The 23,149-nt window shown below is 41.7% G+C and overlaps 2 protein-coding genes across 2 annotated transcripts in view; one reads left to right on the top strand and one right to left on the bottom strand.

The window, feature by feature from the left end:
• Positions 1–1,698: 1,698 nt before the first annotated feature.
• LOC309592217 (alcohol dehydrogenase 1) lies at positions 1,699–13,228 on the bottom strand (the record flags this gene model as incomplete). The annotated part of the gene is made up of 9 exons (XM_082315393.1): positions 13,206–13,228; positions 10,094–10,195; positions 8,742–8,880; positions 6,572–6,659; positions 6,244–6,463; positions 5,252–5,512; positions 4,616–4,751; positions 3,195–3,333; positions 1,699–1,723 (listed from the first exon to the last, which is right to left on the bottom strand). Exons 1-9 carry the CDS (start codon positions 13,221–13,223, stop codon positions 1,699–1,701), a joined length of 1,128 nt encoding a protein of 375 aa, XP_082171519.1. The 5' UTR covers positions 13,224–13,228.
• Positions 13,229–22,607: 9,379 nt separating this feature from the next.
• Positions 22,608–23,149, top strand: part of LOC309592029 (uncharacterized protein C4orf17) — a gene marked incomplete at its 3' end in the record, with an annotated part of 5,733 nt that continues 5,191 nt past the window's right edge. The window contains exon 1 of the mRNA XM_082315053.1: positions 22,608–22,713. Within this exon, the coding sequence (XP_082171179.1) occupies positions 22,611–22,713 (103 nt within the window). The 5' untranslated portion in view covers positions 22,608–22,610. The remainder of the gene's footprint in view (positions 22,714–23,149) is intronic.

Below are 23,149 nucleotides of genomic sequence, written 5' to 3'. Positions count from 1 at the left end.
CTCTACCCTTCATGCAATTGGGAATGCCTTGAAAAAAACATGTGTCTGGCACATGGAGGATACGTTACCTCTCTGTACTCCTTTCTGTCCTCACAAGCTAGATTTAAAAAGGCCTTCTCTGGCTTCTAGGTCATCAGTTAAACATACCTTAGCTGGTACAGTAAACTAGCTTGGCCTCCACAGAAAATATTTTGTTGGAATACTCTGAGAATTGAGATATTATTATGCTCTTGTTTCTGCTGAATTCACGTTACTAAAGATGAGATCAATTAAGTGGAATTAAACCCTCCTTTCCTTCTGTTTTACATAGTGATCCAGTTCACACTGTTGGTTCACACACAACCTGCCCTGAAAGAGATCAGAACTCTTCAACTGAACTGCACCTGAAAAGAATTATTTTGTGGTCCAGAAAGAATCTTCAGACCTGACTGCACAGGTAACCCCACAGAAACAAATGACTGAAGTTTGGGTCTTAATTGCTGTGTAAACTGAGTTTCTTATACACACGCGTGTTTAAGGATCTTCTTCTGTTAAAGTCTAATCTCTTGGTAAACTTATCTTCAAATCATTAACCTAACTGGGCCACTCTTTCTGCTGACACAAACAAGTCGTCATTAGCACACAGTCCCCTTACTTCACAGGTTCTTCTATCCAGCTACCATGCACACAAGTAGCAAGCTCTGATTAATACCTTCAAAAGGTAAGTCAACGTTGACCATGTTTGCCGAGATAGAAATAGCCTCTGTTCCTATTTCCACGTTACAAACACAGAAAGCAGTAAGATGCTTCAATGTTTGATTTCTTCCAAACTGTTAACCAGTCACCTGTTTCTTCCCATTTACTCTGTATTCACACTTAAAGGTTAAGAAACCTCCCCTTTATTTAATGGAAACAAGTAACAATACTTGATGCACATTCATATTTCTTCTGATTGTTTCGCAAGCGTGAGATGCACTTGTATAAATTGGCCAAAGATGTAAAACCATACTGATAAAACAACTAAAACATCCCCAAGAAAGAGGTACAAAGGTGAAAAAAGCCAAACCACAACACAGAACACCACCACAGCAGTTTTATATAAAATGCTTGGAGGTGTTAATTTGGTAAAATATCCAGTGGTGAGACATTCTCTAGTACCTAAGTCTATGATTTACTTAAATATCATTTACTGAAATTATTAATTCAAACACATGGTCACCATAAATTTTAATCTCTGCAGTAATTTCCTTGCCTATCAGGTAATGGAATGCTAAAATCATTCAGGATAATCATAGTTCTGACCTAGAGTTTTACTGTGCTGAGCTGCGTGCACAAATCTGTTAAGCTTGCAGTGTTATGAAGGCCCAAAGAAACAGTTCCCTTAATTTCTCTTTTATTCAAAGATTGCACATTAAAAGCCATTTTAAAAAATCCAAACCTTTCATAACACCTGTAATTCATAGCTGGCTATTAAAAGAAAATTGCAGCACAATACAGAGGACTTAAAACAAGAATCAGGAGAATGAGATAGGAGGAAAAATACTTTTCATTTATAAATGTTGTGCTTAAAGTCCAGGGTTTGAGCTTGATCCTTTTATTCAAGGGTGGTGGTGGTAGACCTTTCAGAAATGTCTTGGTTTGTATTTCCTATCTGGTGTATTGGAGGATAATGAAGTTTGTACTGGTGCTGAGCCATCTGCTGCTTAACAATTGGGAAACCTAAAACACCAGGACACTGCGAATACTGCAATATAAAACAATGAGTTAGTGACTGTAGAAAAGGCCCCAGGCTAATGTCAGCAAAACACTGCTATTTTCTCTGATCTAGGTTATTGCTGTCAACCAGGGTACTCCTTCCCTGCTCCCCACCCCAGCTTGCAGCAAAATGCCAGAGCAGATGTGCAAACCCTGCTGCAGATGCAGAGAACAAAATTCATGCAAGACTGCAAAGCCTTCACTCATGAAGCCCGGGGCTCCCGGCAATTAATCACCAAATATAGCCTGGGAAGTCCTTGGAGGGGGGCTCAGACACATCTTTCCAGTTACAAATGGCTGTAAGGGTAACCTCTGAATGGCACAGCTTATTCTGGGCTGAAACACTGAAGTGTTTCACTTAGTAAAAACGGTCAGCTGCAATATGCCTCTGTCTTCAGGTTGACTGTCAGTATTTGAGCAAAGCTGATGGCGTCTCTGTCCTCACCACTTTCCCCTGTTTGTTACACAAAAATCTAAAACTAACATTTACAGCACATCTAAAATAGGGACAGTCAAAAAATGAAGTGCGTGCTGCATAGTTAGAACCTGAGAACAAACCTAAATTCTACTGTTACATGCTTTCTATATGTAGAGCAAGTAACACCTAAAGTAACTGCTAGCAAATGACAACGAAAAGAAAACATGAATGTAATTCTCCAGACTCTGTAAGTCATAAACAGCTAGAACTTTCAAAAAGGGTAGTCCCCACACATACTAAGACATACAAATGTAATTCCCACTTCTGCCCAGGAGAATATTCAATTATTCCCGTGGTGAATCCTGTCAAATGTCTCTGGCAAACAATATTTCCGATTTCAACACTCTATGAAAACAGAGGCTGAGCTGAACTCTCAATATTTGAGGAACACACGAGAGCTAAATTCTGAGTTTGCAATGTAGATATACACCCAGTACCTTCCTTTTTGAAAAGCTCTGAAGTTCAAGGTAAACTACCCAGTGATTTTAGGACTAATTGTACTGGGACTCTGTTCCCTAACTCACCAGAGGAATGGTGAGTTGCTTTTCCAGTAAACATGGGCTATTTCTGTGTTCCCGCTCCTCATCCTAAAACGTTCCTTGGAATGCAATGTAGCTAACTAACCCCTGGCACTCTACAGCTTGGCATTGCCAGGCTCCCTTGGTTGCGTGCTCTTTTCCAATGGGTAGCGGGCAGAGACCTCCTCATTTGTGCGGTCTTTTCTCCCTCTGCCACCCAGAGTCTTTGCTCAAACCAGAAGCTGAAAGTTCCTCTGCAAAAAAAGACAGGGCCCACTGCATTTCAAAAGCTAAAGCTTTGCTGGCTTTATTACTCCATCTGCAACCCATGGACGCACACTGGGCGAGCTTAAGGGGCATAGTGGGTTGCCTTCCCCATTCTCTGCCGTGAAGTCATGCTCTGTGTTACCGTGCAGCTCCTTTAGGCTATTTATATAGAATCTTTACAATTAAACAATGTTTACCTCTTCCCTGTCCTTAGCAGATCAAATCCTTCATTGATTTTAGTGAAAGGAAGCGTGTGGGTTATTAATGGATCCAGAACAAATTTTTTCTTCATGTAGTCAGCAACCAGTTTAGGGACTGAATCTTTACTCTTCCATCCTGAAAAAACCCACAGACAATGGATAATGAAACATCAAATGCTTGTGAAAGTAGATAAAAGTTACGGCAGCTTAAATTTTTAGATAAACTTTCTATAGCAGAATAGCGTGATGAAATGTTGCAGCATGTCTTTACCTTTGTAACACAGAGTGCCAGGAAACATGGGATGAAGCGCAGCTATTGTACATATGACAAACCCAGTAAGTGCTTTACTGGTAGAAGACCAGTAGAAATTTTGAATCTTTACGGAATCCAAACTTTTCCCCGCATTAAATACTGTTTCAACTTGTCTATTGGTACATTGCCCACTAAATCACACATCATACAAAAGCCAGAGTGCTGACATCCATGTTGGTAACTGGAAACTTGATTGCCTGGTCAAAACGGGGGGGGGGGGGGGGAGCGGGTGTGGATGTGTCTCTTTTTTCTTACAGCAGTACTAGATAAAGCTGGCTCAAATGGTAGGATGCCCTTTCAGGGGAACCTAATTTGTCTCTGCTATTCTATTCAGGTGTCTGTGGAATACATCAGAGGAACTGGTTGTGAGTGAGAAAACCTGTTGTTGGAAACAAGTTTTCTGTGGCCTTCAGCTTTGTGTTGAGTGGCCTAGGGCTTGCTGAGTGCGGGACTCTGCTGGGAGAGCTCAGAAAAGAGAAAGAACTGGAAGGGACTGAAGGCAGCTGGCAAGGGGCTGAGCTGGGGTCTGACCTATGTGGAAATCAGGTGGCTTTAGGGTCCTGACTCTCCATCTCTCCTGCTCTCTCTTTTTCTTTCCCTCTCTTTCTTTCTTTCTATGCTTCTCATTCTCCTTTTTGCTCTTGCTCTTTTTCTCCCCCTCCCTCTCTCCTCTCCCCCCCATCTTTTCTTGTCTTTTTCTCCCTTTGTCCTTTTCTCTCATCTTTCTCATTTTCTTTCTCCTTATCTCTTTTTCTCTTCTCTATTTTCTCTCTTCTTCTCCCTCCCCCTCCTTTTCTTTCTCTCTCCTTCTACCTTTCTCTCTCCCCCTTTTTTTCCTCATTTTCCCTTCGTCTTCTTTCTCCTCTTCGCCCCCCCTTTTTCTCTATTTTTTGTCGTTTTATCTCTTCCTTTCTCTGCCTCTTCTTCTCTCCCCCTTCTTCCCCCTTTCCTCCCTGTCTGTTTTTCTCTCTCCTCTCACCATTAACTAACAGGTCCCATAATTAATTAGGACAACCTAAGCAATGAATTTAGACAGATCCCATTTCATTCAATGTGATTTACAAGTTTCCCAAGCCAGTTAAATCACATCTTTCCAAGTCCTTACCTCCAAAGACGGACCCTTTCCAGGTGCGACCAGTGAAGAGGAGCATGGGGTCAAAAGTGATCTTCTGTGTTGCAGGGGGCACTCCCACAATCACACTGACTCCGTAGTTGTATTGGCAACACGCCAAGGCTGCCGCCTACATTTGAAACAGAGGGACACCCCAGAGTCATGCAAGATTTGCCGCTGGGGCACAAAAGTTTGAATTCCTTCTCCTCCTCTCAGGGTTCAGCCTGCAATTCATTTTTTGTACCTGAAACCACATCAGACAATTTCCATTGCATCTGCTCACACCATTATATCTGCTGTCATGGGTTAGATATGTCCTAGCTTTGTTCTCCTTCCCCATTTTGTCTTAGTCATTAGTGATAAGCCGCTGTTGGAAAGCAGATAGCGGTCTATGTGAAATTTAGCCACCCTGGTTAGGGCAGGGGACTACACTGAAGTTCCCTTTCCTAAGTTTTTGAGTGTGCTTCTGTCTCTGCCATCTCAGTGGCAGGCAGCTGGACTTAACAGGTTTGAAGTTAGCTTGGCACTTTGCCAGTGGCTCGCAGCTCCTCGCCCTTGATGCTCAGTGGGTTAGCAAAGAGAGAGCTAACAAGGTATTGCCTCATTTGACCACATCTTTTGGTTGCATACCATGGTTTCAGTACGGCCGATAACCTCAAAGGAGTAGTCCACACCACAGCCAGTCATTTCAATCAACACTTCGTGAATAGGCTTCTTGAAATCTTTAGGGTTGACGCAGTCAGTGGCTCCCAGCTCTTTGGCCTTGGCAAACTTGTCGCTATTGATATCAATGGCAATGATGCGGGAAGCTCCAGCCGCCTTGCAGCCCATGACAACAGAGAGCCCAACTCCTCCGAGGCCGAAGACGGCACAGGTGGAGCCTGGTTCCACCTATAATAACCATATAAACATGGCATACTGTTACAGTCTAGGTAAAGTACAATGCATTTTCTTATTATCAACATGTTTTCACTTAAGTGAAATGTGTTATGTTTTTCTTGTAATGTGTTATGTGTTATGTTTTTCTTGTAATTTAGAGATTACCTGCTGAGAAGGAATTTGCACATGCATACCTACTTGTGCAGTAGCCAGCTATACTGTTATAATCCTACATGCAACTAAGATATATTGTCCCTAAAATACATTTCTGAGACCAGGCTTTCATTACGCGTCGCAGCTCCAGGTTTAGGGATACATTTTTTTAATGATGCTTCATATTCCAGTGGTGTTAAGATCTGTAGTGTCACTCCACTGGAGACAGTGCCAGCTGTAAAAGTCACATTCATGTATTGCTACAAATTACCAGTGTTGCATATATAGGCTTCCATGTATTCCTAGACTTATGTTACAATAAAACAAATCAGCTCTGTTGTAACATTTTTCTAGGGGTAATACAGCTATGACAGAAAACTTAGTAGATGGTAATAAGTATTTTTACTGGATTTTGAACTGAAGACTTCTGAGTACCTTAGAGACAGAGAAACTGAAGTAGGCAAAGAACTAGTATCTTCTTTCCACCCCGAATTCAACCTTCTGGCTGCCATGCTGATGACCGGCTCCTGAACCGACACAATCCTGAAAAGACCCCATCAGATACCAGAAACACCCACCACGACACTTACCTTGGCAGTCTGCACAGCTGCCCCATAACCAGTTGAAAATCCACAGCCAATGAGACAGACTTTTTCCAGAGGAGCAGCAGAATCAATTTTGGCTACAGCAGATTCATGCACTACTGTGTATTCTGTGAAGGTACTTGTACCAATAAAATGGTAAATTGCTTTTCCTTTACAGGTGAATCTAGTGGTGCCATCAGGCATTAATCCAGCAGCTGAACCAATGCTGTTTGAAAGATGACCAGAAATAATGGCAAGTGAAATCTGTTGAATGTGATCAGTTTTGTATAAATAAAAATCAAATAAGGGTTGTAGGTAACCCTGGAAAACTCACTCATTTTTACTGCACAGATTACCCTTGGTGCTTAAGCAGCTGCTGCACTCCCCACATTGTGGAACAAAGAGTGGAATAACCTTGTCTCCTAGAAATAGAACAGTAATGACAGAGCATTAAAAAAGGCAGACAAGAAGCATGCAGGTAAAAACATGAAGCAAGTGTATTTAATTCCTAGGCAAATGTGCACTAGGAGCGCGGTGCTGGTTTTATTTCCTTCTGCTGCCCTTGGAAGATAAACCATCTCTCTCTGTTATAAGGACATCATTAGGGCAAATTATGACAACTAATTTCAATATGCAAAATTCCTGGTGTCTTTCATAGAACTGAGTCTGAGCTATGTCACAAAACCGTGTTAGCTACTGACATTCCCAAAGTACTCATTCAGCAGTTTATTGCATCTTCTACTTAAAAGGAAAATAGTAATACACAGTTAAAGAAACTGAGATAAAAATTGACATCCAGTAGGACAGCAGATTGGAGTGCCAAGGTAACAGAGCTGTAAACTATGCATACAAAGAATGGGAAATTAAACATTAATTTGCCAGCCCTCTTGAGTCTCTTTCCTATTTCTAGTCCTATTCCTGTTGCATTGGAGTAAAGGTAGGTAAAATATTTGTCAGAGAAGCAGTGACACACGCAAGCTAAGACAACATCTCTAATTCCCTAGGGCAACTATATGAATACCAAAGTAGCACATAGCTTCCCAGTGCAATTTTTTACTGCTACGCACTTTCCACAGCAACAATGTATGGTAAATCCCTAATAATCTCTAAACAGGTAATCCCCAATACAGATCAATTTGTGATTTGGCAGTTCTAAAATGTAGCTAATCCTTGACACGTTGAGAGTCAAGGGAAATCTTTGATTTCCGCTAAAAAATGGAAAATGCCTACAGAACATGAAATGCCCCCACTAACCCGACCCTCAGTTAACTTAGAACTGTGACATGGACTTAGTAATTAATCATTCTGCTAAAGAAACTTTGCACGTCTTGGAGCCTTTTTTAGAACTTGAAGGTGTAAATTAAGCAACATCTGAGAAACGTGATTTTATACGTGTGTGTATGTATGTGTGTGTGTGCGAGTTCAAGCCTGCTGCTCAACTGGAAGCACATGGCAGCTAGAATTAGACAACAGAGTGATTTATGAACACTGACGTAAGAGAAGAAGCAGTTAGGAGCTATCACTGAAATCTGCAATATACGCATTTGTTTGGAGTTAAAGCAGGAATCTGTAATAAAACTTTTTCTTATCATACATACCAACCTGCTTTGGACAGACTTCATACTTGTTGCCAGTACGAACAGACACTAGAAGTATGGAGGTGTTAAAAGTGAACTACTTAGGTATTGTAACAAACTGCCTGGATAAAATGGAGCATTTCTATGCAGATTTTGTTCACTGCATATTTTGTCTTAATAATTTACCCCTTATTAGAATGTGTTCGGTCCCGTAAAAGTGTATAGAAATCCCGCCTCATCTTGCAGCAATTGGAGGAAAATCAGCATCTTTCACTGACTTCTCTATCTACCCACTGTGTAGAGTGTAGCGAGAGCAGCTGGTCCCAGTAAGTGTCCTCAGAGCCACCCAGCCCTCAGCGAGCAGTGCTGACTCACTGCACCGGTGCTGCGCACAAGCAAAGGCCGCAGCAGGGTGGGCACCCTGGCCATGCTCTTATACCTTTAAAGTGAAGTAATTGAACACACAGAGCTAAGTTCTGGTCTAGTGAAGTCAATGGATTATTTAGCTGTTAGGAGAATTGAAAGAAGGTGCTTTGACGTGTTGTCTAGTGCTTTGCCTTATTCTTGAGAGAGATCAGCTGTGTAAACTGTGTTTAAAGAACTTGCAGCTAATACCTGATTTTCTATGACCAACAGCAAAGAATCTATGTTCTTAATCCTGTGACAGGAAAAGCGCTATGTACGTGGAAAGCAAGCTGCAGATGTTTTTGCCAAAACCAAAAGAAATTGAATAGAAAATCTGAAAATAAATCAAGATTGGGAACACAGAAATATGTAAACAGCATGTCGTGTCCTTTAAGGTATCCTTGAAAAAACTCAAAGTTGGAACATTTTCCTCTGCAACACAAGTACTCACACATGTACTCATCTTTGACTTAAAGAGTCTGGAAACTCAGCACAGGGTTTGTGTTCAGTGCTGTTTCATACCTGGTTTGATCGAAGTTACTCCCTGCCCAACACTCTCCACAACACCAGCTGCTTCATGCCCCAGAATTATTGGAAAAGGCATAATGAGTCCACCAGTTATCACATGGTCATCAGAGCGACAGATCCCTGTGGCCACAATCTGATTTAGAGGAAAGAGAAGAATATTTCAGCATTTAACTATGCCACATCATATGCAGAAGTGAAATGGTATCATATATTTAACTATGCCACATCATATGCGGAAGTGAAATGATATCCTATATTTGGAGAAGTCACTTACTTCCCTCCAAAATCACATATGCACACAATAAATCTACAGGTAAAACACTTTTGGTTGTGTGATTCATTATTTTCATGGTCTGTATTAGTCTTTAATCTACAAAGCAAGGCTCCTTTGTGATACTGAGCTCTGTAGGGAGTCTCATTGATTATCTGGCAGAACCCATGTTCTAGGAACACAATTACATATGAAGAACAGAATAAAATAAATTATTCCTAATATCTATATATACATACATAAATAGAAAAAGGTTGTAATACTATAGAAATATTACAAAATTATGTAAATATAAATTAACTATCACATATTGTTTCTAAACATAGAAATATATATTTTATATTCCTTATATTTAGATTATATCACAATATATCATATAATAGATATGTTATAAAAATATGTATTATACAATGATATTATATATAATTACATTGTAATTATATATTATTTATATATTTTAAATATATGTATATGTTATATATACAAAAATGTAGGCCACACATAGTATTTTATATCACATTTTGCCTTTTCTTGCAGGTAGAAGAGCAGCATTTCTTTTGAAACATTCAGGTATGTCTTTACAACTTTTATTCTGACAAATGGAGTTGTCAGCCCCATGAGAGTGTTCTCCTCACTTGTGTAACATTTGAAACTTGCTCTAAAATGAAAACAGCTGTTGAATTCCACAAAGTTCCTGAAATGTAAGAGATGCTCAATACCCAGTTAAAAAAGGAAGCTCCTAGCCCTACTGAGCTATTTCCTAGCACAGATTCAAACAAAGTAAAAGAGAATTTCTTGCTCCATGCTATAGGAGATTCAGATTTTTGCCTTGTACTGTAGTGTTTTCAGCCTATTAGAAGCACAGGTGTCTTAGTAAACAAAAACCCAACCCTGAAAAACTTTTCTTTTTTTAAAGAACCTCATGATCAAATTTAGGACTTGAGCTCACTGAATAGTAACTACTCACCTAGTGAATGTTTTCCAACTGGATCCTAAAAATCTATAGAAATAATTCTGATGAACAGCGAGATAGAATGCAAGTCATAATAGTTGTTTTAAGTTTTATTTGTAGTACCTTTATGCGAACTTCATGTGATTTTGGTGGGGCAACTTCCACTTCCTCAATAGAAAATGGTTTATTGGATTCCCACATTACTGCTGCTTTGCATTTAATAACCTGCAAACAGAGCAAAGAAAAAGGGAACGGCACTTGAATTTGCAAGTCACCACACAGAGACAGATTCTTATATTTCTGCATGTGAAACTCCTGCTCATATTTGGGGGAGGAGAGGGAAAATGACAGGAAAAAAAAATACCCAACCCCAAAATGCAACAAAAAAGCCAACACCAAAGCACAGCGTAAGCCCATTTTTCCCCCACCAAGATCACGTCTGTGTTCGTATTTGTGTCATACGAAGTTTTCAGCAACATGTATAATACTCTCCTAGGATAACTGGATACCTTATCCATCCTCATTGCTCCTTCTCTAACTTCCTTGGAGGATTATTTTTGCCGTGTTGGATTACTGGTGTATATTTGTGTCTCCTTGGAGATGGCACACTAAATGATGCCATATATCAGGTTGTGATAAAGTCTGTATTGCCTAGAACTGCCTGTGTTGGGAACTGACAAAATCACTAAAAATGGAATTCAGAGCCTAATACAGGTTTATAAACATTTTATTAGAGCCCAAGCGCAGCCATAAGGTGATGGCTGAGAGGACACCTATGTAAAATGACATAGCACGATGCAGAGGTAATCTTGAAGAAGCAACAGTCCCTTTAGTGCAAGATTATCCATGCTAAGGTTCCTTACTTCTCAAAACGGGTATTTAACTCAGGTGGGGTTGCTCCCAATGCCCAAGACAGCTTTTTTTTGTCTGTTAGGCTAAAGTTTGCCCATTAACTCTGCAGGCTTTGTCCAGGTGATGATGGGCCTCTGGGCTCCTCTGACCATCTGCCACTAAGAGAAAAATGCACTCAGAAGAGAGAGGAGCGTTGTCCACTCCTCATCCCAGGCTCTCAGACAGAAGGTAGCCCCAGCTTCCACCCTGCAAGCTCACTCCTAGTGTATTCAAAGACAGGGGGGCCTCTGTATCTCTCTATTCATTCCTGTTCTTCCTCGGTGGTCTCTGCCCATCCCAGAGCTTTAAACAACTCCAGGCCCTGGGATATGATTTTCCATGTCACCCTTATGGGTGACACTCTATTAAGTCCCCAGTCACCCAGTCACACTATTCAGTCCTACTGACTGCAAGCGTTCAGGTGGCATTATCTTGAGAGGGAAACAGAGGCGAATTGAGTCCACGATGTAAGAAGTTTAGCACATGCATAAGTATCCCGCATGACTGGGACAACTTAACACCGGTGTGCTGCAAAGTTCTCGGGGGGGGGGGGGGGGGGGGGGGGGAATAAAGCAACTTTTTAGTATCAAAGCTTTTGAAGTAGAAGGTCTAATTATCAACAAATTGTCAACTGAAAAAATGTCAAGAAAATAATTGCTAGGAAATACTAAACACACGAAATAAAACAGCGCACTTTCAGCAGGCAGACCCAAAGTGGGAATGAGCACGCTTTGAAAAAGACAGACTCAAGAGAGGTTTGCACTAAATGTAATGTTTCATGTGTCAAATGCAAGTGTGATTAGTAAAAAATTCACAAGTGAGGCCAAAGATCACATTTTCAAGGGCCACATTTTCTAGGAAACTTACTTAAAAAAAAAAAAAAGAGCTTATGTGTTTATATTGTATCCCACATAGCTCAATAATGATTTCATAACTTGCACATGCAAAGCACACATAGTGTTTATCAGAACAAACGTAGCCAAGAACTGTGGACTGCTGAGAACAAATAAACCTCTCCCACAATTAGACATTGGTTAACTATGTATTGTTCTAATGGTTGAGTCCCTGTGAACTTTTACCGACTATAGCAGGATCCCACACATGCACCAACAGCACACTATCACCCATTTCATCTATTAAGGCAAGCACTAGCTGGAGCCACGGGGTTTTTTTCTGCTCGTATGTTCTACCAGCCTTAAACGTTACTGCAGCAGGGGGAGGGTAGGTGTAGAAACACACCCTTTTACAGAACATAAGGATTATGCTGCTTGGTCACATAAACTACATGGTAACTCACTTATTACTCCAAGATAAACACAGCGAAAACAAGGCAGTTTAGTTACAGCACAGCACTTCATTTACCATGCTCAGTCCAAGGCTGGGTGGAGGACTGAACTTGGGGAATTTACCTACAAGTGAACTACAATTAATTTTGCACTTGCAGTATCTCAGAGGTAAAGAGAGTTGTTTGTTTGGTTTTTTTTTCCTCTTGTTCTGTTTGGTTTTAGAATAGTGAAGACAGCTGGCAGTAACAGCAAATGATCCTGGTACGTTCCTAAGGCACAGCAAGGTACGTGCCTTCAGTTGTTTTCCATCTCTGGGTTCCTGTTCATCAACCTCTCTTGCACATCTCTGGCTGTATGTTAGCATCTCTCAGGCAGTGCAAGCAGCAACATATCCTGTCTTCAGCAGTGGTATTAACCTACGTCTCTCTTGTCACTTACTTTCTAGCAAAGATGTAAATACTCATTTCAGTCCCAGCTCAGTACTGCATTGCATGTGATACTTACTTTTGGTCTTCATTAACTTAAGCTCCAGACTTGTTATGTGCCTATTCAAATTTAATGACTGTCCTGACATCAGCACAATTACACCCTGAAATTTAACACAATATTAACCATGTCTTTTTTTTAGAAAACAGACTGATTGAATTATAAAGAAGCTAAAAATAGTTTAAACCACTGTGGGATCTCAGAATGGAAACTGATAGAGCTGATACATTGATCTGAACCCTTACTACATTGTATCCTATTTTAAACTGTCCAATCAGAGATTAAAAATAGTTTGCCGACCCTGGGGGCAGGTTATTCTTATTCTGGTGCTGTCACCTTATGTTGCCTCAGTGTTTAAAAAAAAAAATTACTCTCTTGAAGAGTGCAACAGCCATTTTCTAGGAGAGTACAGTGCCCTGCAAGTAAAGGCAGCTCTCCAGTACCAGCTTCCTCCTAAACTCTCATCTGTGCTATACTACCAGGACGTATGGTGTCCCTGCAAAGAAACTGCATTTAAAAATGCATTACTCAGCTGCAGCAAAGAAACTTTTCTAATATAAACTTTTGCTTACTTTGCCTGCCGTGCTCATGTTGACCGGTGTGTCTGTTTCAAATCTTGCCACCACCGATTTCTTGCGCCAAGAATTCAGTCAGCTGCAAAGCAGTCAGGTTGCTGATACCACAAGTCTTGCCCAATACACTGGAAGCTGGTCTTGTGAAGCGCTCCTGCAAGTGCACTGCTCTTTCCTTTTAGCCAAGCCCTGCCTTAGCCAAGTCCCACCCCTTAATCAGCCAAAGCGTTAGAATGAAAATAAACTACCCCTCTGCTGAAACCTCACTCTTTACAGTGCTTCTGTCTTCCCAATTGCTTTGTCACACTTTTCCCCACCTTCTTCACATCCCACATATGGTTGCCTTCAACATCATGGGAAGAAAGCAAAAGCCCTGGCTGGAAGCTGTCCCCTCTTTCCACCTCCCTGGGAAGCTGCCCTCCAAACCTGCTGCTCTCAGGGGCACTGTAGGTGCAAAGAGAAAAGGGGAGAGTGGCTCTTGAATTCACAGCAGCAGGGACGCAGTGGGAACATGAAGGCTTTGCTGAATTACTTTGGTGACACTTGTAAGAGCCCAGCTGATTGATACATTAAAACATGCTATTGTGCAAGCTGCTTAAGAAACATACACTGTCTGGCTGCAGCTGTACCTGCTCCTGATTCCTTAGTTTTACAGTCTGGCTACTCGTTAATCTGTTGGAATGGATTTCAGTGAACAGTGACCATGGACAACGTGCTGATGGGAAAACAAAAATCGATAATTCAGCAAGAAGTGCTGCGAGATGATGTGCGTTTCTTACCACGTGCAACACCCTGCTCGATTTGCGAGTGACTACTTGACCCATTGGTTCCACCAACATCCGCAAGTGCAGGCCCCATCACTGCTCACGTGCCCACATACTTAGCTTCTCCTGGCACTACGTCCGGGTGCAAAGGATTGGGTGGAGGTCAGCACCACATGCCTTTGCTGTGGATTTCAAGCCTCATCTCTTTTCAAATTATGCCCAGCATTCTGAAATCAAGGTTTTCCCTTCAGAAACAAGCAAAAAAGAGATAAAAATACTGCATATAACCTGACTAGTAATTACTAAGCACAGCACTCTCTCAGGTTTACCTATATGACTGTAATTAATTTAAGAAGGGCTACAGGAAGAGGAAGCAGGGAGAAACGCAGTAGATGATAGATGTATGTAACCTCAGGCAGGTACTTCAGGGACAGCGGGGCATTCTGGTGGCCTCAGAGACACAACTCCAGCCTGCCAGGGACACGAGCTGTGTTTGGCCAGGGCTAGAAGAGCCGAGGTCAAAAGCACCCGCTAAACAATTTCAAAGACCCACAGAGCAAAAAGGAGAGTCTGGCCTGAGGCTTCCTATGGAAGCTACGCCCGTCCAAGCCATGAGCAGCCAGTTTCTCCAGGAGAATGCTGTGGGAAACGGTGTCAAAGGCTTTACTAAAGTCCAGCTAGACAACATCCACAGCCTTTCCCTCATCCACTAAGCGGGTCACCTTGTCATAGAAGGAGATCAGGTTAGCCAAGCAGGACCTGCCTTTCATAAACCCATGCTGAGGGGGCCCGATGCCCTGGTTGTCCTGTACATGCTGTGTGATGGCACTCAGGATGAGCTGCTCCATAACCATCCCCGGCACCGAGGTCAGGCTGACCATCTCCTTTGGCCAGAGTTGGTACCTCCAACTGGGAACACTGGGCAGTGGATCCTGTCTGCAGCCTGTGCAGGGGTAGGTGGCACGGTCTTTAGGAAGAAGAAAAAGGCAAGAAAAAGGACGCCAGTGGACCATGGCGCCAGTGAAGCATGAGCCGACTTGCATAACTATGTTGCAGAAGCTGCTTTGTTTGCATTGATCTGCCAGATTGCTCAAGATGCCCAGGCTCAGGGTGTACAGCGGCCCTGGCACGCAGCGAAACTACAGTGCTGCCCCTTTATGACTTGCTTGCACAGGCCTTCAGGCTCAACACTTTGCTGATACTCGCCAGAAAATACTTAACTGATCCCTAGACCCCATCTTCTCCCCATTTATGGCAGCTGACTATAAAGAGAATTTTTCTTTATGCTTACCTATATATTGCATTCCTTCTTACACAATTAAAATATGATACATAATTCATTTTTCAGCTTTTTAATCTCACTTTGTCCAACTGAACACGTGGCACTACTATTCTCTCTGCAGTGATTTATTAACCTCAGCACATCCCAGTGAAATGTAGCAACAGAGGCAGAAGAAAAAGAACACGCTGGAGTTGTTAATGGCTGGTGAGCTTGTATACGAAAGAAGTTAGGAGCAGCAAACAAAGGCCCGTTCATGCAACTCCAGGTCGTCTTTAACTGGGGACTGTAACTTGGGCAAAGGACATGAACCATTGACCATGCTCAGCAGACTGTACCCATAGCTACAGAATCTGACTACAGGCACTTGTAGTGGAGGGCGGATCTTCTTTACTTCCACTTCACAGGCAGTACAGCCTGCTTCCCACTGCTCACTCCTATCAGAGCTGAGCAGTCTTGCATCGCTTGCTTTCCTGATGTCAGTAGGTAACAATATTTCGACGGCAAGCCCAATAGTCCTAGGCTGCACTTCAGGCCATTTTCTTTTTCAGTTCCTTGGCTCTGAGGCGCAAGGAGCAGGCACAGCCAGTCTCCCAGCTGCAGCTGGCAGTCAAACTGCCCCAAGACTGCCCTGAGCTGAGGTGCTAACATGGGTTTTTGGAATAACTGGTTGGTGTGGATCCCCTCGGCCAGCTACACCCCCGTGCAGCATGCTGGCTTGCACTGCAAAAAACACCATCCGTGGCCAACTTCTTGACTGAAAGCCCCTAAGATGGGGGTATTCAGAGAGGCTCTTTTCCACTCAAATTATTCAGGTGCCCTCTGCAGAGTCAAGTCTAGAATCAAACACAATTGCTCCATAAGCAAACATAGGGTCAATGAGCATATATGGCATGGGACAGGAGTGCATGTGGAAAGCAAATCAAAGATCAATTGACCTGAATCCAGGAAAAGGACAAGCAGGGGGCAGGTCCACTAACCTGCAGTAGTACAGTTTAAAATTTAGCGGGCCACGCCTGAAATATGCAAGCGTGTCCATCTTGAAAACCTTGAGAGTAATACAGCCAGGGCTGCAGATTGCAAACAAGGAATAAAAGTGCTTTCTTCAATAACATGCCACAAGCTAGGACACCAGAGTGCCAACCAGTGCTATAACTTGTATACACCATGTAAATCCAAAATGCAAAAAAAATTAGAAGTACACTTAGTGACCTCCAAAGCCAGCAGTATGTGCTGCCTGTAGAGCTCTCTTGGCTTTCCTTTTCAGTCCCACCTCACCTTTTCTTTGTGCATCACTGTACAAGGGGAGATGGAGGATGCTTTATGACCACCACCAGCATATCTTTGGATCAAAAATGCAATTATGGTTGTCAGGTATCTGTAAGATAAATAGGTGGAAAGAAAAAGCTCAGAGAAGCAAAGCAATTTACTGGCTGATTTTAGCCTGAAATCACAACCAAGAGGGGCACTTAACCACTGAACAAATGTTCCTACTTGTTAAATAATCACATCTGGCATTATTGAACATACTGAATCCATTCCTGAAAGGAGTAATGAAATAATGGAATTCAGCCAGGAGGAAGCGGGTTCCCAATCGATAGTAAGCACTGATAATAACGGCCTTGCAATGTCTTCAGCTGGCAGCTCATGAAAGGATCCAGATCTTAAAATGTTACAGCAGCCCTTCCCCTCATACCCTGGAGATATCTGAGCATAGAAAGATCACAGACTTTTCTCAAATTGGCTTTTATCCACCATTTCTGTTTGTTTTGTCATTATTTACTCACAGTTGCTACTTATCGTCCCACGCTGTTCTGCTTGTAAACTGGTTTTAGCTAGCAACTGCCATGAATGTGATTGAAAACCGAGATGGTATTTCTTTTGCCTGAAGAACATCTGGCACTGAGAAAGTTATCTTTGTATCTCCACAATATGATCCTGAATGCTCCTTTCTGTATCACTATAGGGCTGGAGTTGGGAATTGTAGGCATGGGGAACAACAAGGTGGTTCATGGTTTTACTTTACTGTAGATCTTTATGTAGGTCATAATCCTCTGAATTGCGTAGGAAATAGCACAGGACTGCTGCCAGGACTGTAACTAAAGCTGCTTACTCTATGATCTATTTTTTTTAATCAAAAAGTTGGATGCCACTTTGGAACAGATATTGTGTCTCTCCAGCTTTGACTAGAAGTCTTTCAGAAGCACCTTCCCACGGACACAAAGATACCCCCTCCCGAGAACCACTGCTTTAAGAAACATCATTAACAAATTTTGAAACCAAAGGAAATTGTTGGAATCACCCACCAACCCAGACTTCTTTCCATTATCTTTCACCAAGACTTTTATCAATAACTGCCAAAGCATTTCTAGACAGCTTTTTATTTCAAGATTTCAGTTGCCGTTTGATCCAAAGTTGAAACAAATCTGTAATGCTCTGCTGTATCTCCCCCTATCTTTCTCAACTTCTGAGTTCTAGCTGGGTGCAAGAGCTAATGTACCTTTAAAACTTAATTGTCCAGCTCAGTCTTACACTTCCACAGAACATCTTGGCTGTTTTCTTATATGGATGCATGTTGCATAAATTCTTGGATTTGATACTCTGCACATGCAAATCCCCAAATCTAGTTCTGAGTTTTTGCTAGGTATCCACCTAGCTTATGTGCCAAGTCTTTCTTGCTTTCCACAAGACTTAGGCTTTTGGAAATAGGACTTCATGTTGAGCCCAGACTACTGGAGAGCAGTCCAAGGTAAAGATGGTATAGATAACTGATATGAAGAGATAGATAAAGAGTAAGTTTCAAGAGTAACTTAAGATCCTCCATTATGTCTAAACTGGTGGACCCAGGCACAATTTCAACCTCAATTAACATTCGGAAAATGTTTTTCATAAGGTAACAAAATACTTGTCCAAAAGAGCTATTCCTTTTAAAACTGAAAAATCATCTTAGTATTTTTATAGCCCTATAGTGAAAGAAATATGGATCAGCTCTGGGGAAAGGAAAGTGTGAAAAGGCAAAGTGCCAGAATTACTGGCAGATGCTAATACCTTAATAATACTTCATCCTTTCACCTTCCACTGAAGTCAAGAGGCTGAGCTGAGCGAGGGAACCGTACAGTATCCAAACCTCACAGAACACGTAACTTTGGCAACTAACGCTACTGCCCCTCACCTGACTCCATCCATTCTCCCTTTCTCCTTCTAGATATGTCATCATCTCTTTACCGTTTAACCCATTATGAATTGTTCTCTTACAGCATCAGCAGTAGTACCTCTTCGTAGGCAACCTAGTTACAGAATTAGATTGAATTTCCCAGTCAATGAATCTATCCCTCTGCTTTGTAAAAAACGAAAGTTTTCCCAAATGATCCCTTTCATCAATCTACCAAAGAAAGTTAGGATCCTTGTAGATCCTTGTAGATCCACAGTTTCATGCCAACCTTGTTGGCTTTATTGAAAAAGAATTGATAAAAGCGCTTTCAGAAACAAAACATACATCTTAACACATGCCCCAGGGGTCCTGACACTTTTTGTCCCCATTTGTGACAACTCAAAATCAGCTTGTGCTTCATGCTGCCTCTGTGCCTTTGCGACAACAGCCTCTTCTCTACCTGGGCCTTACAACAAAGCAAATGGTAACACGCCATTTTAGGCTGCAGGATCAGAAACTAGCAGCTGCATGGACCCTTTCTTAGAGCTTCGCTATCAGCTGCCTTCTCTTCTTGAAAAGATTCAACAGCATCTTAGCCTGTAAGTTATGCAGACATTGATTGTAATGACAAAGAATCATGCCAGTCACACTCCTCTTTTTCCCCTCCAAGTGTAAAAAAACCTCCCCACACTTCTTCCATTTTTTGCTTTTCTCCAACTTCTTGTGGACAATGCTATATATTCCCACTTCCGGCGAGTACAAAAAGAATGAATGTGTGCTCCATTTTTCTGTAAAAGACCTTAAAATCACAACAAGAAACTTAAATCTAATTTATTGTTGACCTCAGAGCCAAAGCTTTTGTCCTCCTCTGTTCCCAAGATGGCTTGCAAAACCAACAAAACTAACAAAAAATTAAATGAGTAGCAGTCGCTCGTAGGAACAATGTCCTGAAATAGTTGCGCCTGAGACCACAAGCTAATTGACTGCTAGGCTCCCCGGTGGGACCAAAAGCACTGATTCTGGTCCACCATCACAGAGAGGGAAAAGTCATCTCTGATAGCTGTGCCTTCTGAAATACGAGCACTGGTAAGGAAATAAAAGCCTGTGAAACTGAGACACACAAAATATCCTGTGACTTAGTGTCCGAGTCTACATAATAATGCTTGTAAACTTGGAGGATTTCTAAGGAGACCTGCAAAGTGTACCAGAGTTGCAACCTCAGTGTAGCAGGAATCTTACTTTTGTGGGCAAAGCACCATTGGAGACATCTCTGGCAATAACCAGTGGCCACGTCACAATTTCTAGATTTTCTTCCTGTTACTAGATTCAAACAGCAATTGCATGACTACATTTAAGATCCTTACTTGTCAATGCCTGAAAATGCATTTTTATTCTTACTCATTTAACCTCATTAACCTTACTTGATGATGACAATTTCACCTGTTGAAACTGTGTAGCACTGCACTTGTCCTCTAGAAAAACTCATCCCTAAAATCTAGTCAAAAAGTGTGAATTTTCTTGAACACAAAACCCCAAGGTCAGGTGATTTTATAGTCTTGTGCACAGCCTTTTTTTCTGTGTCCACATGCAAATATTAATTCTCTACAGAAGTCGGTTATTTCTAGTCATGAATATTCTCATGTTGAAGAGGAAGAGTGCTAAAAACATAAAGGATGAACTGGAGGTACACAAGCTCTTCCCTCTGCTAATGACAGGCAAAAGACACGGCTGTGCTGCTGCCATGGCGGCGCACAGCTCAGAAGCGTCAACAGGGGCAGTTCTGGAGTCTCCCCGCATCACCAGCCCCGTGCCTGCCGCAGCTCTTCAGCAGCGCAGACCAGCCAGGCCACTGCTCGCTCAGCTGAAGACCCCTGCCCGAGGAAAGACGTGAATCCCTGCTACAGGGGGAGCGTTACCTGCTGCAGCTAGCAAAACGCTGCTGCCGACCTGGCATCCTGCTGAGAAGGAGGTCCTCTACAGCGCTGCTTCTCAGGTAGTTAGACCTTTCTGCCCATTACACCATCACTTACACACTTTCTGGGTATAGACTGAGAACTGGTGAGAAAGCAATAAATGACTAAAAGTTACATTTTTTCTCGAGAGCCCATTAATGCAGTCAGATATAAGACTAAATAACTGCCGTACGCATCCTTTGTAAGGAAACGGGAAGCCTTTAAGTATTTTTTAATACTGCAATGATAATCAACATTTTGGGTGTGATTTTATCTACACTATAAGAATGACAGTGCTGGCTGGTAACATCATTCTGTCAAATATCCAGTTGTTCGTGGTAGCGAATGTTGCAAGTTGCTACTTTGGTAAAGTAACACTCCTAAAATCCCCAAAACATTGTACCAGCAATTATTGTACATAATACTCTGAGGTTGCTAAATAACTAGTGAGATTCTAAAAGTATATTTCAAAAGACAGTTTAGATTACCAAAGAAAATCCACTAAACAATTTAGTAAAGAAGAGAACTCTCCCACATGAACTTCATTTTTAAAAACTTCAGTTAGATATAGTTAGTCCTTTATAGGTAGCCAACATAAAAACCTAAGTAGGATTATGTAGAAAATCAGAAGCCCAAAAAAAGAAAAGTGTTTTCTGCTCCTACAAGTTACTTTATATACTATTTTGAGTAAGCATTTAATCTTAAGCAGATGGAGAGAATATTTTATGGTAAGTACTACAGTTATAAAAAAATTACAGGGCTTTCGAAAAGCTAGTCTCCCAATTTTTTTTTAATTAAAGTTATAAAAGTTGGCTGAGAAATACAAATGCAATCAGGATGTTACACAAAATAGCCATTTTCATTATTTCAATTATTCAGTCAATCTACTACAGCCAAAATCAGAAGATGTGTATTTTTACTTTTGATATCAGAAGATACAGGTATTTTAAATTTGAAAAAAAAGGATGAGCTTGCCATAAGCTACAAACCATTTCTATGAACTGCAGCTTCCACCCTGCATCCTCGTGCACTGAAATGTGATGATTCAGGGGCGACAAACACTGACCTTGCCTGGTTGGTTTGTCAGGGCACAGAGTGACCTTAACACAAGACCTTCAACTCTGGAATTTATACTTTTTGTTTTCAGATGGGCAAGCCTCCTCACGTCTGTTTACCTTCTGTGCACATTGCATAAATCTGTCAGTTCACTCGAGTTTTTCCCCCAGTCAGATGTAGTTACGGAATAAAAATGTAACCTTGCAAAACATTAGAGTTGCTTAAAAAGATGTCCTGTCCTTCGCCAACCTTCTTCTCTCCACATAGTCCTTAAAATACACTATTTCCTGACCCCAACAGATAACTGATGAATGCTTATTCTGTTCTCTAATCCATCCAGGCACTTAGAGCCAGCAGCTCTTACAGCTTCTTACGTTTGATGAACCTGATTCTGGATCATCACGAAATAGATGAGCTAACCTCTCTGTGTGACACTTACAAGGTGCCTTCAATAAACCGCCATTCTCAGGATGTTCCCAATCTTAGACGTATGGTACTGAGTATCCTAAGCAAGTGCCAGAGACAAAGAACACTGTGAACACTAGTGACTGCTACTACAGGAAAGGGGGAAAAAAAAACCCACAAGTTAATGGTAATAACAGCTACTAGTCTATTATTCAATCTCTAAAACCAAAATCTAGAACAGATACCAAGTATTAAGAGACATGGGACTGCCTCTCTGCATACACAACCCTTAGTAAAGATAGAAACCAAAAAGGCTTGGACATCTCCTTTGCTATCATCACTTGTCCCTGCATTTCTCATCACAAGTCAGAAAGCAATCCACTCCCCCTGCTTCAGTATAGTCTGTTACTACAAAAAGGTGTCTCAGGTACCAGCAGCTGAGCTCTGGACCAGGAACTGCAAGGAAATAAAAGCAGCTGGAAAGTGCCCCCAAGCAGCATTGGTTGCCTGAGGCAACTACTTAGGAGTGGTGCAGTAGGTAGCTTGCTTCTACCCTCCTGTGCTTACAGCTTCTCCAAATTGTATATGAAAGAGGTAAAAATAACAAGAAAAACAGTAATTGAAGTTTCTGCTACCTTTCAGTCCGTGTGAGTTCATGTTCTTTACTTCACCTCCAGCGTTCGGCCTCAGGCAATCAGCGGAAGAGCCAACCTGCTCTGCAGGAAGACGCTCTGCAAGAAAGGTCACACAACAAATACCAATTTCAAGTCAGTGTATGAACCTCAGTTCAACAACAACATGTGGAAGTACAACCGGCATTCCTCTCAGCCTAGCTGTTCAGGGGGAAAGTATTACCTCTCCAGGAACGTTCCCCATCCTAGGATGGTCTGTCACATACCAGGTAAGAGTTTTTGAGGGACCACACAGACAGCCCTGGCAAGCACAAAGAGAAATGCGAGTGTAACATGATTTTGTTCCAAAAGTACCCACTGCTCGCGTTTCCTGTTTCTGTCTAAGAGAAGCATTTAATCAAGAAAAGCCGTTACCTTTATTTCAATCCACCAAGCATCTTTACCTGTCCGCAGCAATGAATAATCTCAGGTTGGTAACGTAAAGGTTAGCAGCGCTAAATTCTTTAAAAGGTACAACTAAAACTATTTCACCAAGACAACTGTCTGGGATTTCTTCTAAGCTAAAATAATTTCTTTCAAGCTAAAATAATTTCTTCCTTTTTCCTTCTGTGCTCACAAGTGTACCGTAAGTACCAGAGACAGGTTGTCACAAATTTTTTCTCTATTTCACTCTCACCTAAATAATTCTTGTACCTTTCCAGGAGC

This window comes from Platalea leucorodia, assembly GCF_965183815.1.
Source record: "Platalea leucorodia genome assembly, chromosome: 6".
NCBI classification, from domain to species: Eukaryota; Metazoa; Chordata; class Aves; order Pelecaniformes; family Threskiornithidae; genus Platalea; species Platalea leucorodia.
This window is presented reverse-complemented; position numbering and strand designations above follow the sequence as displayed.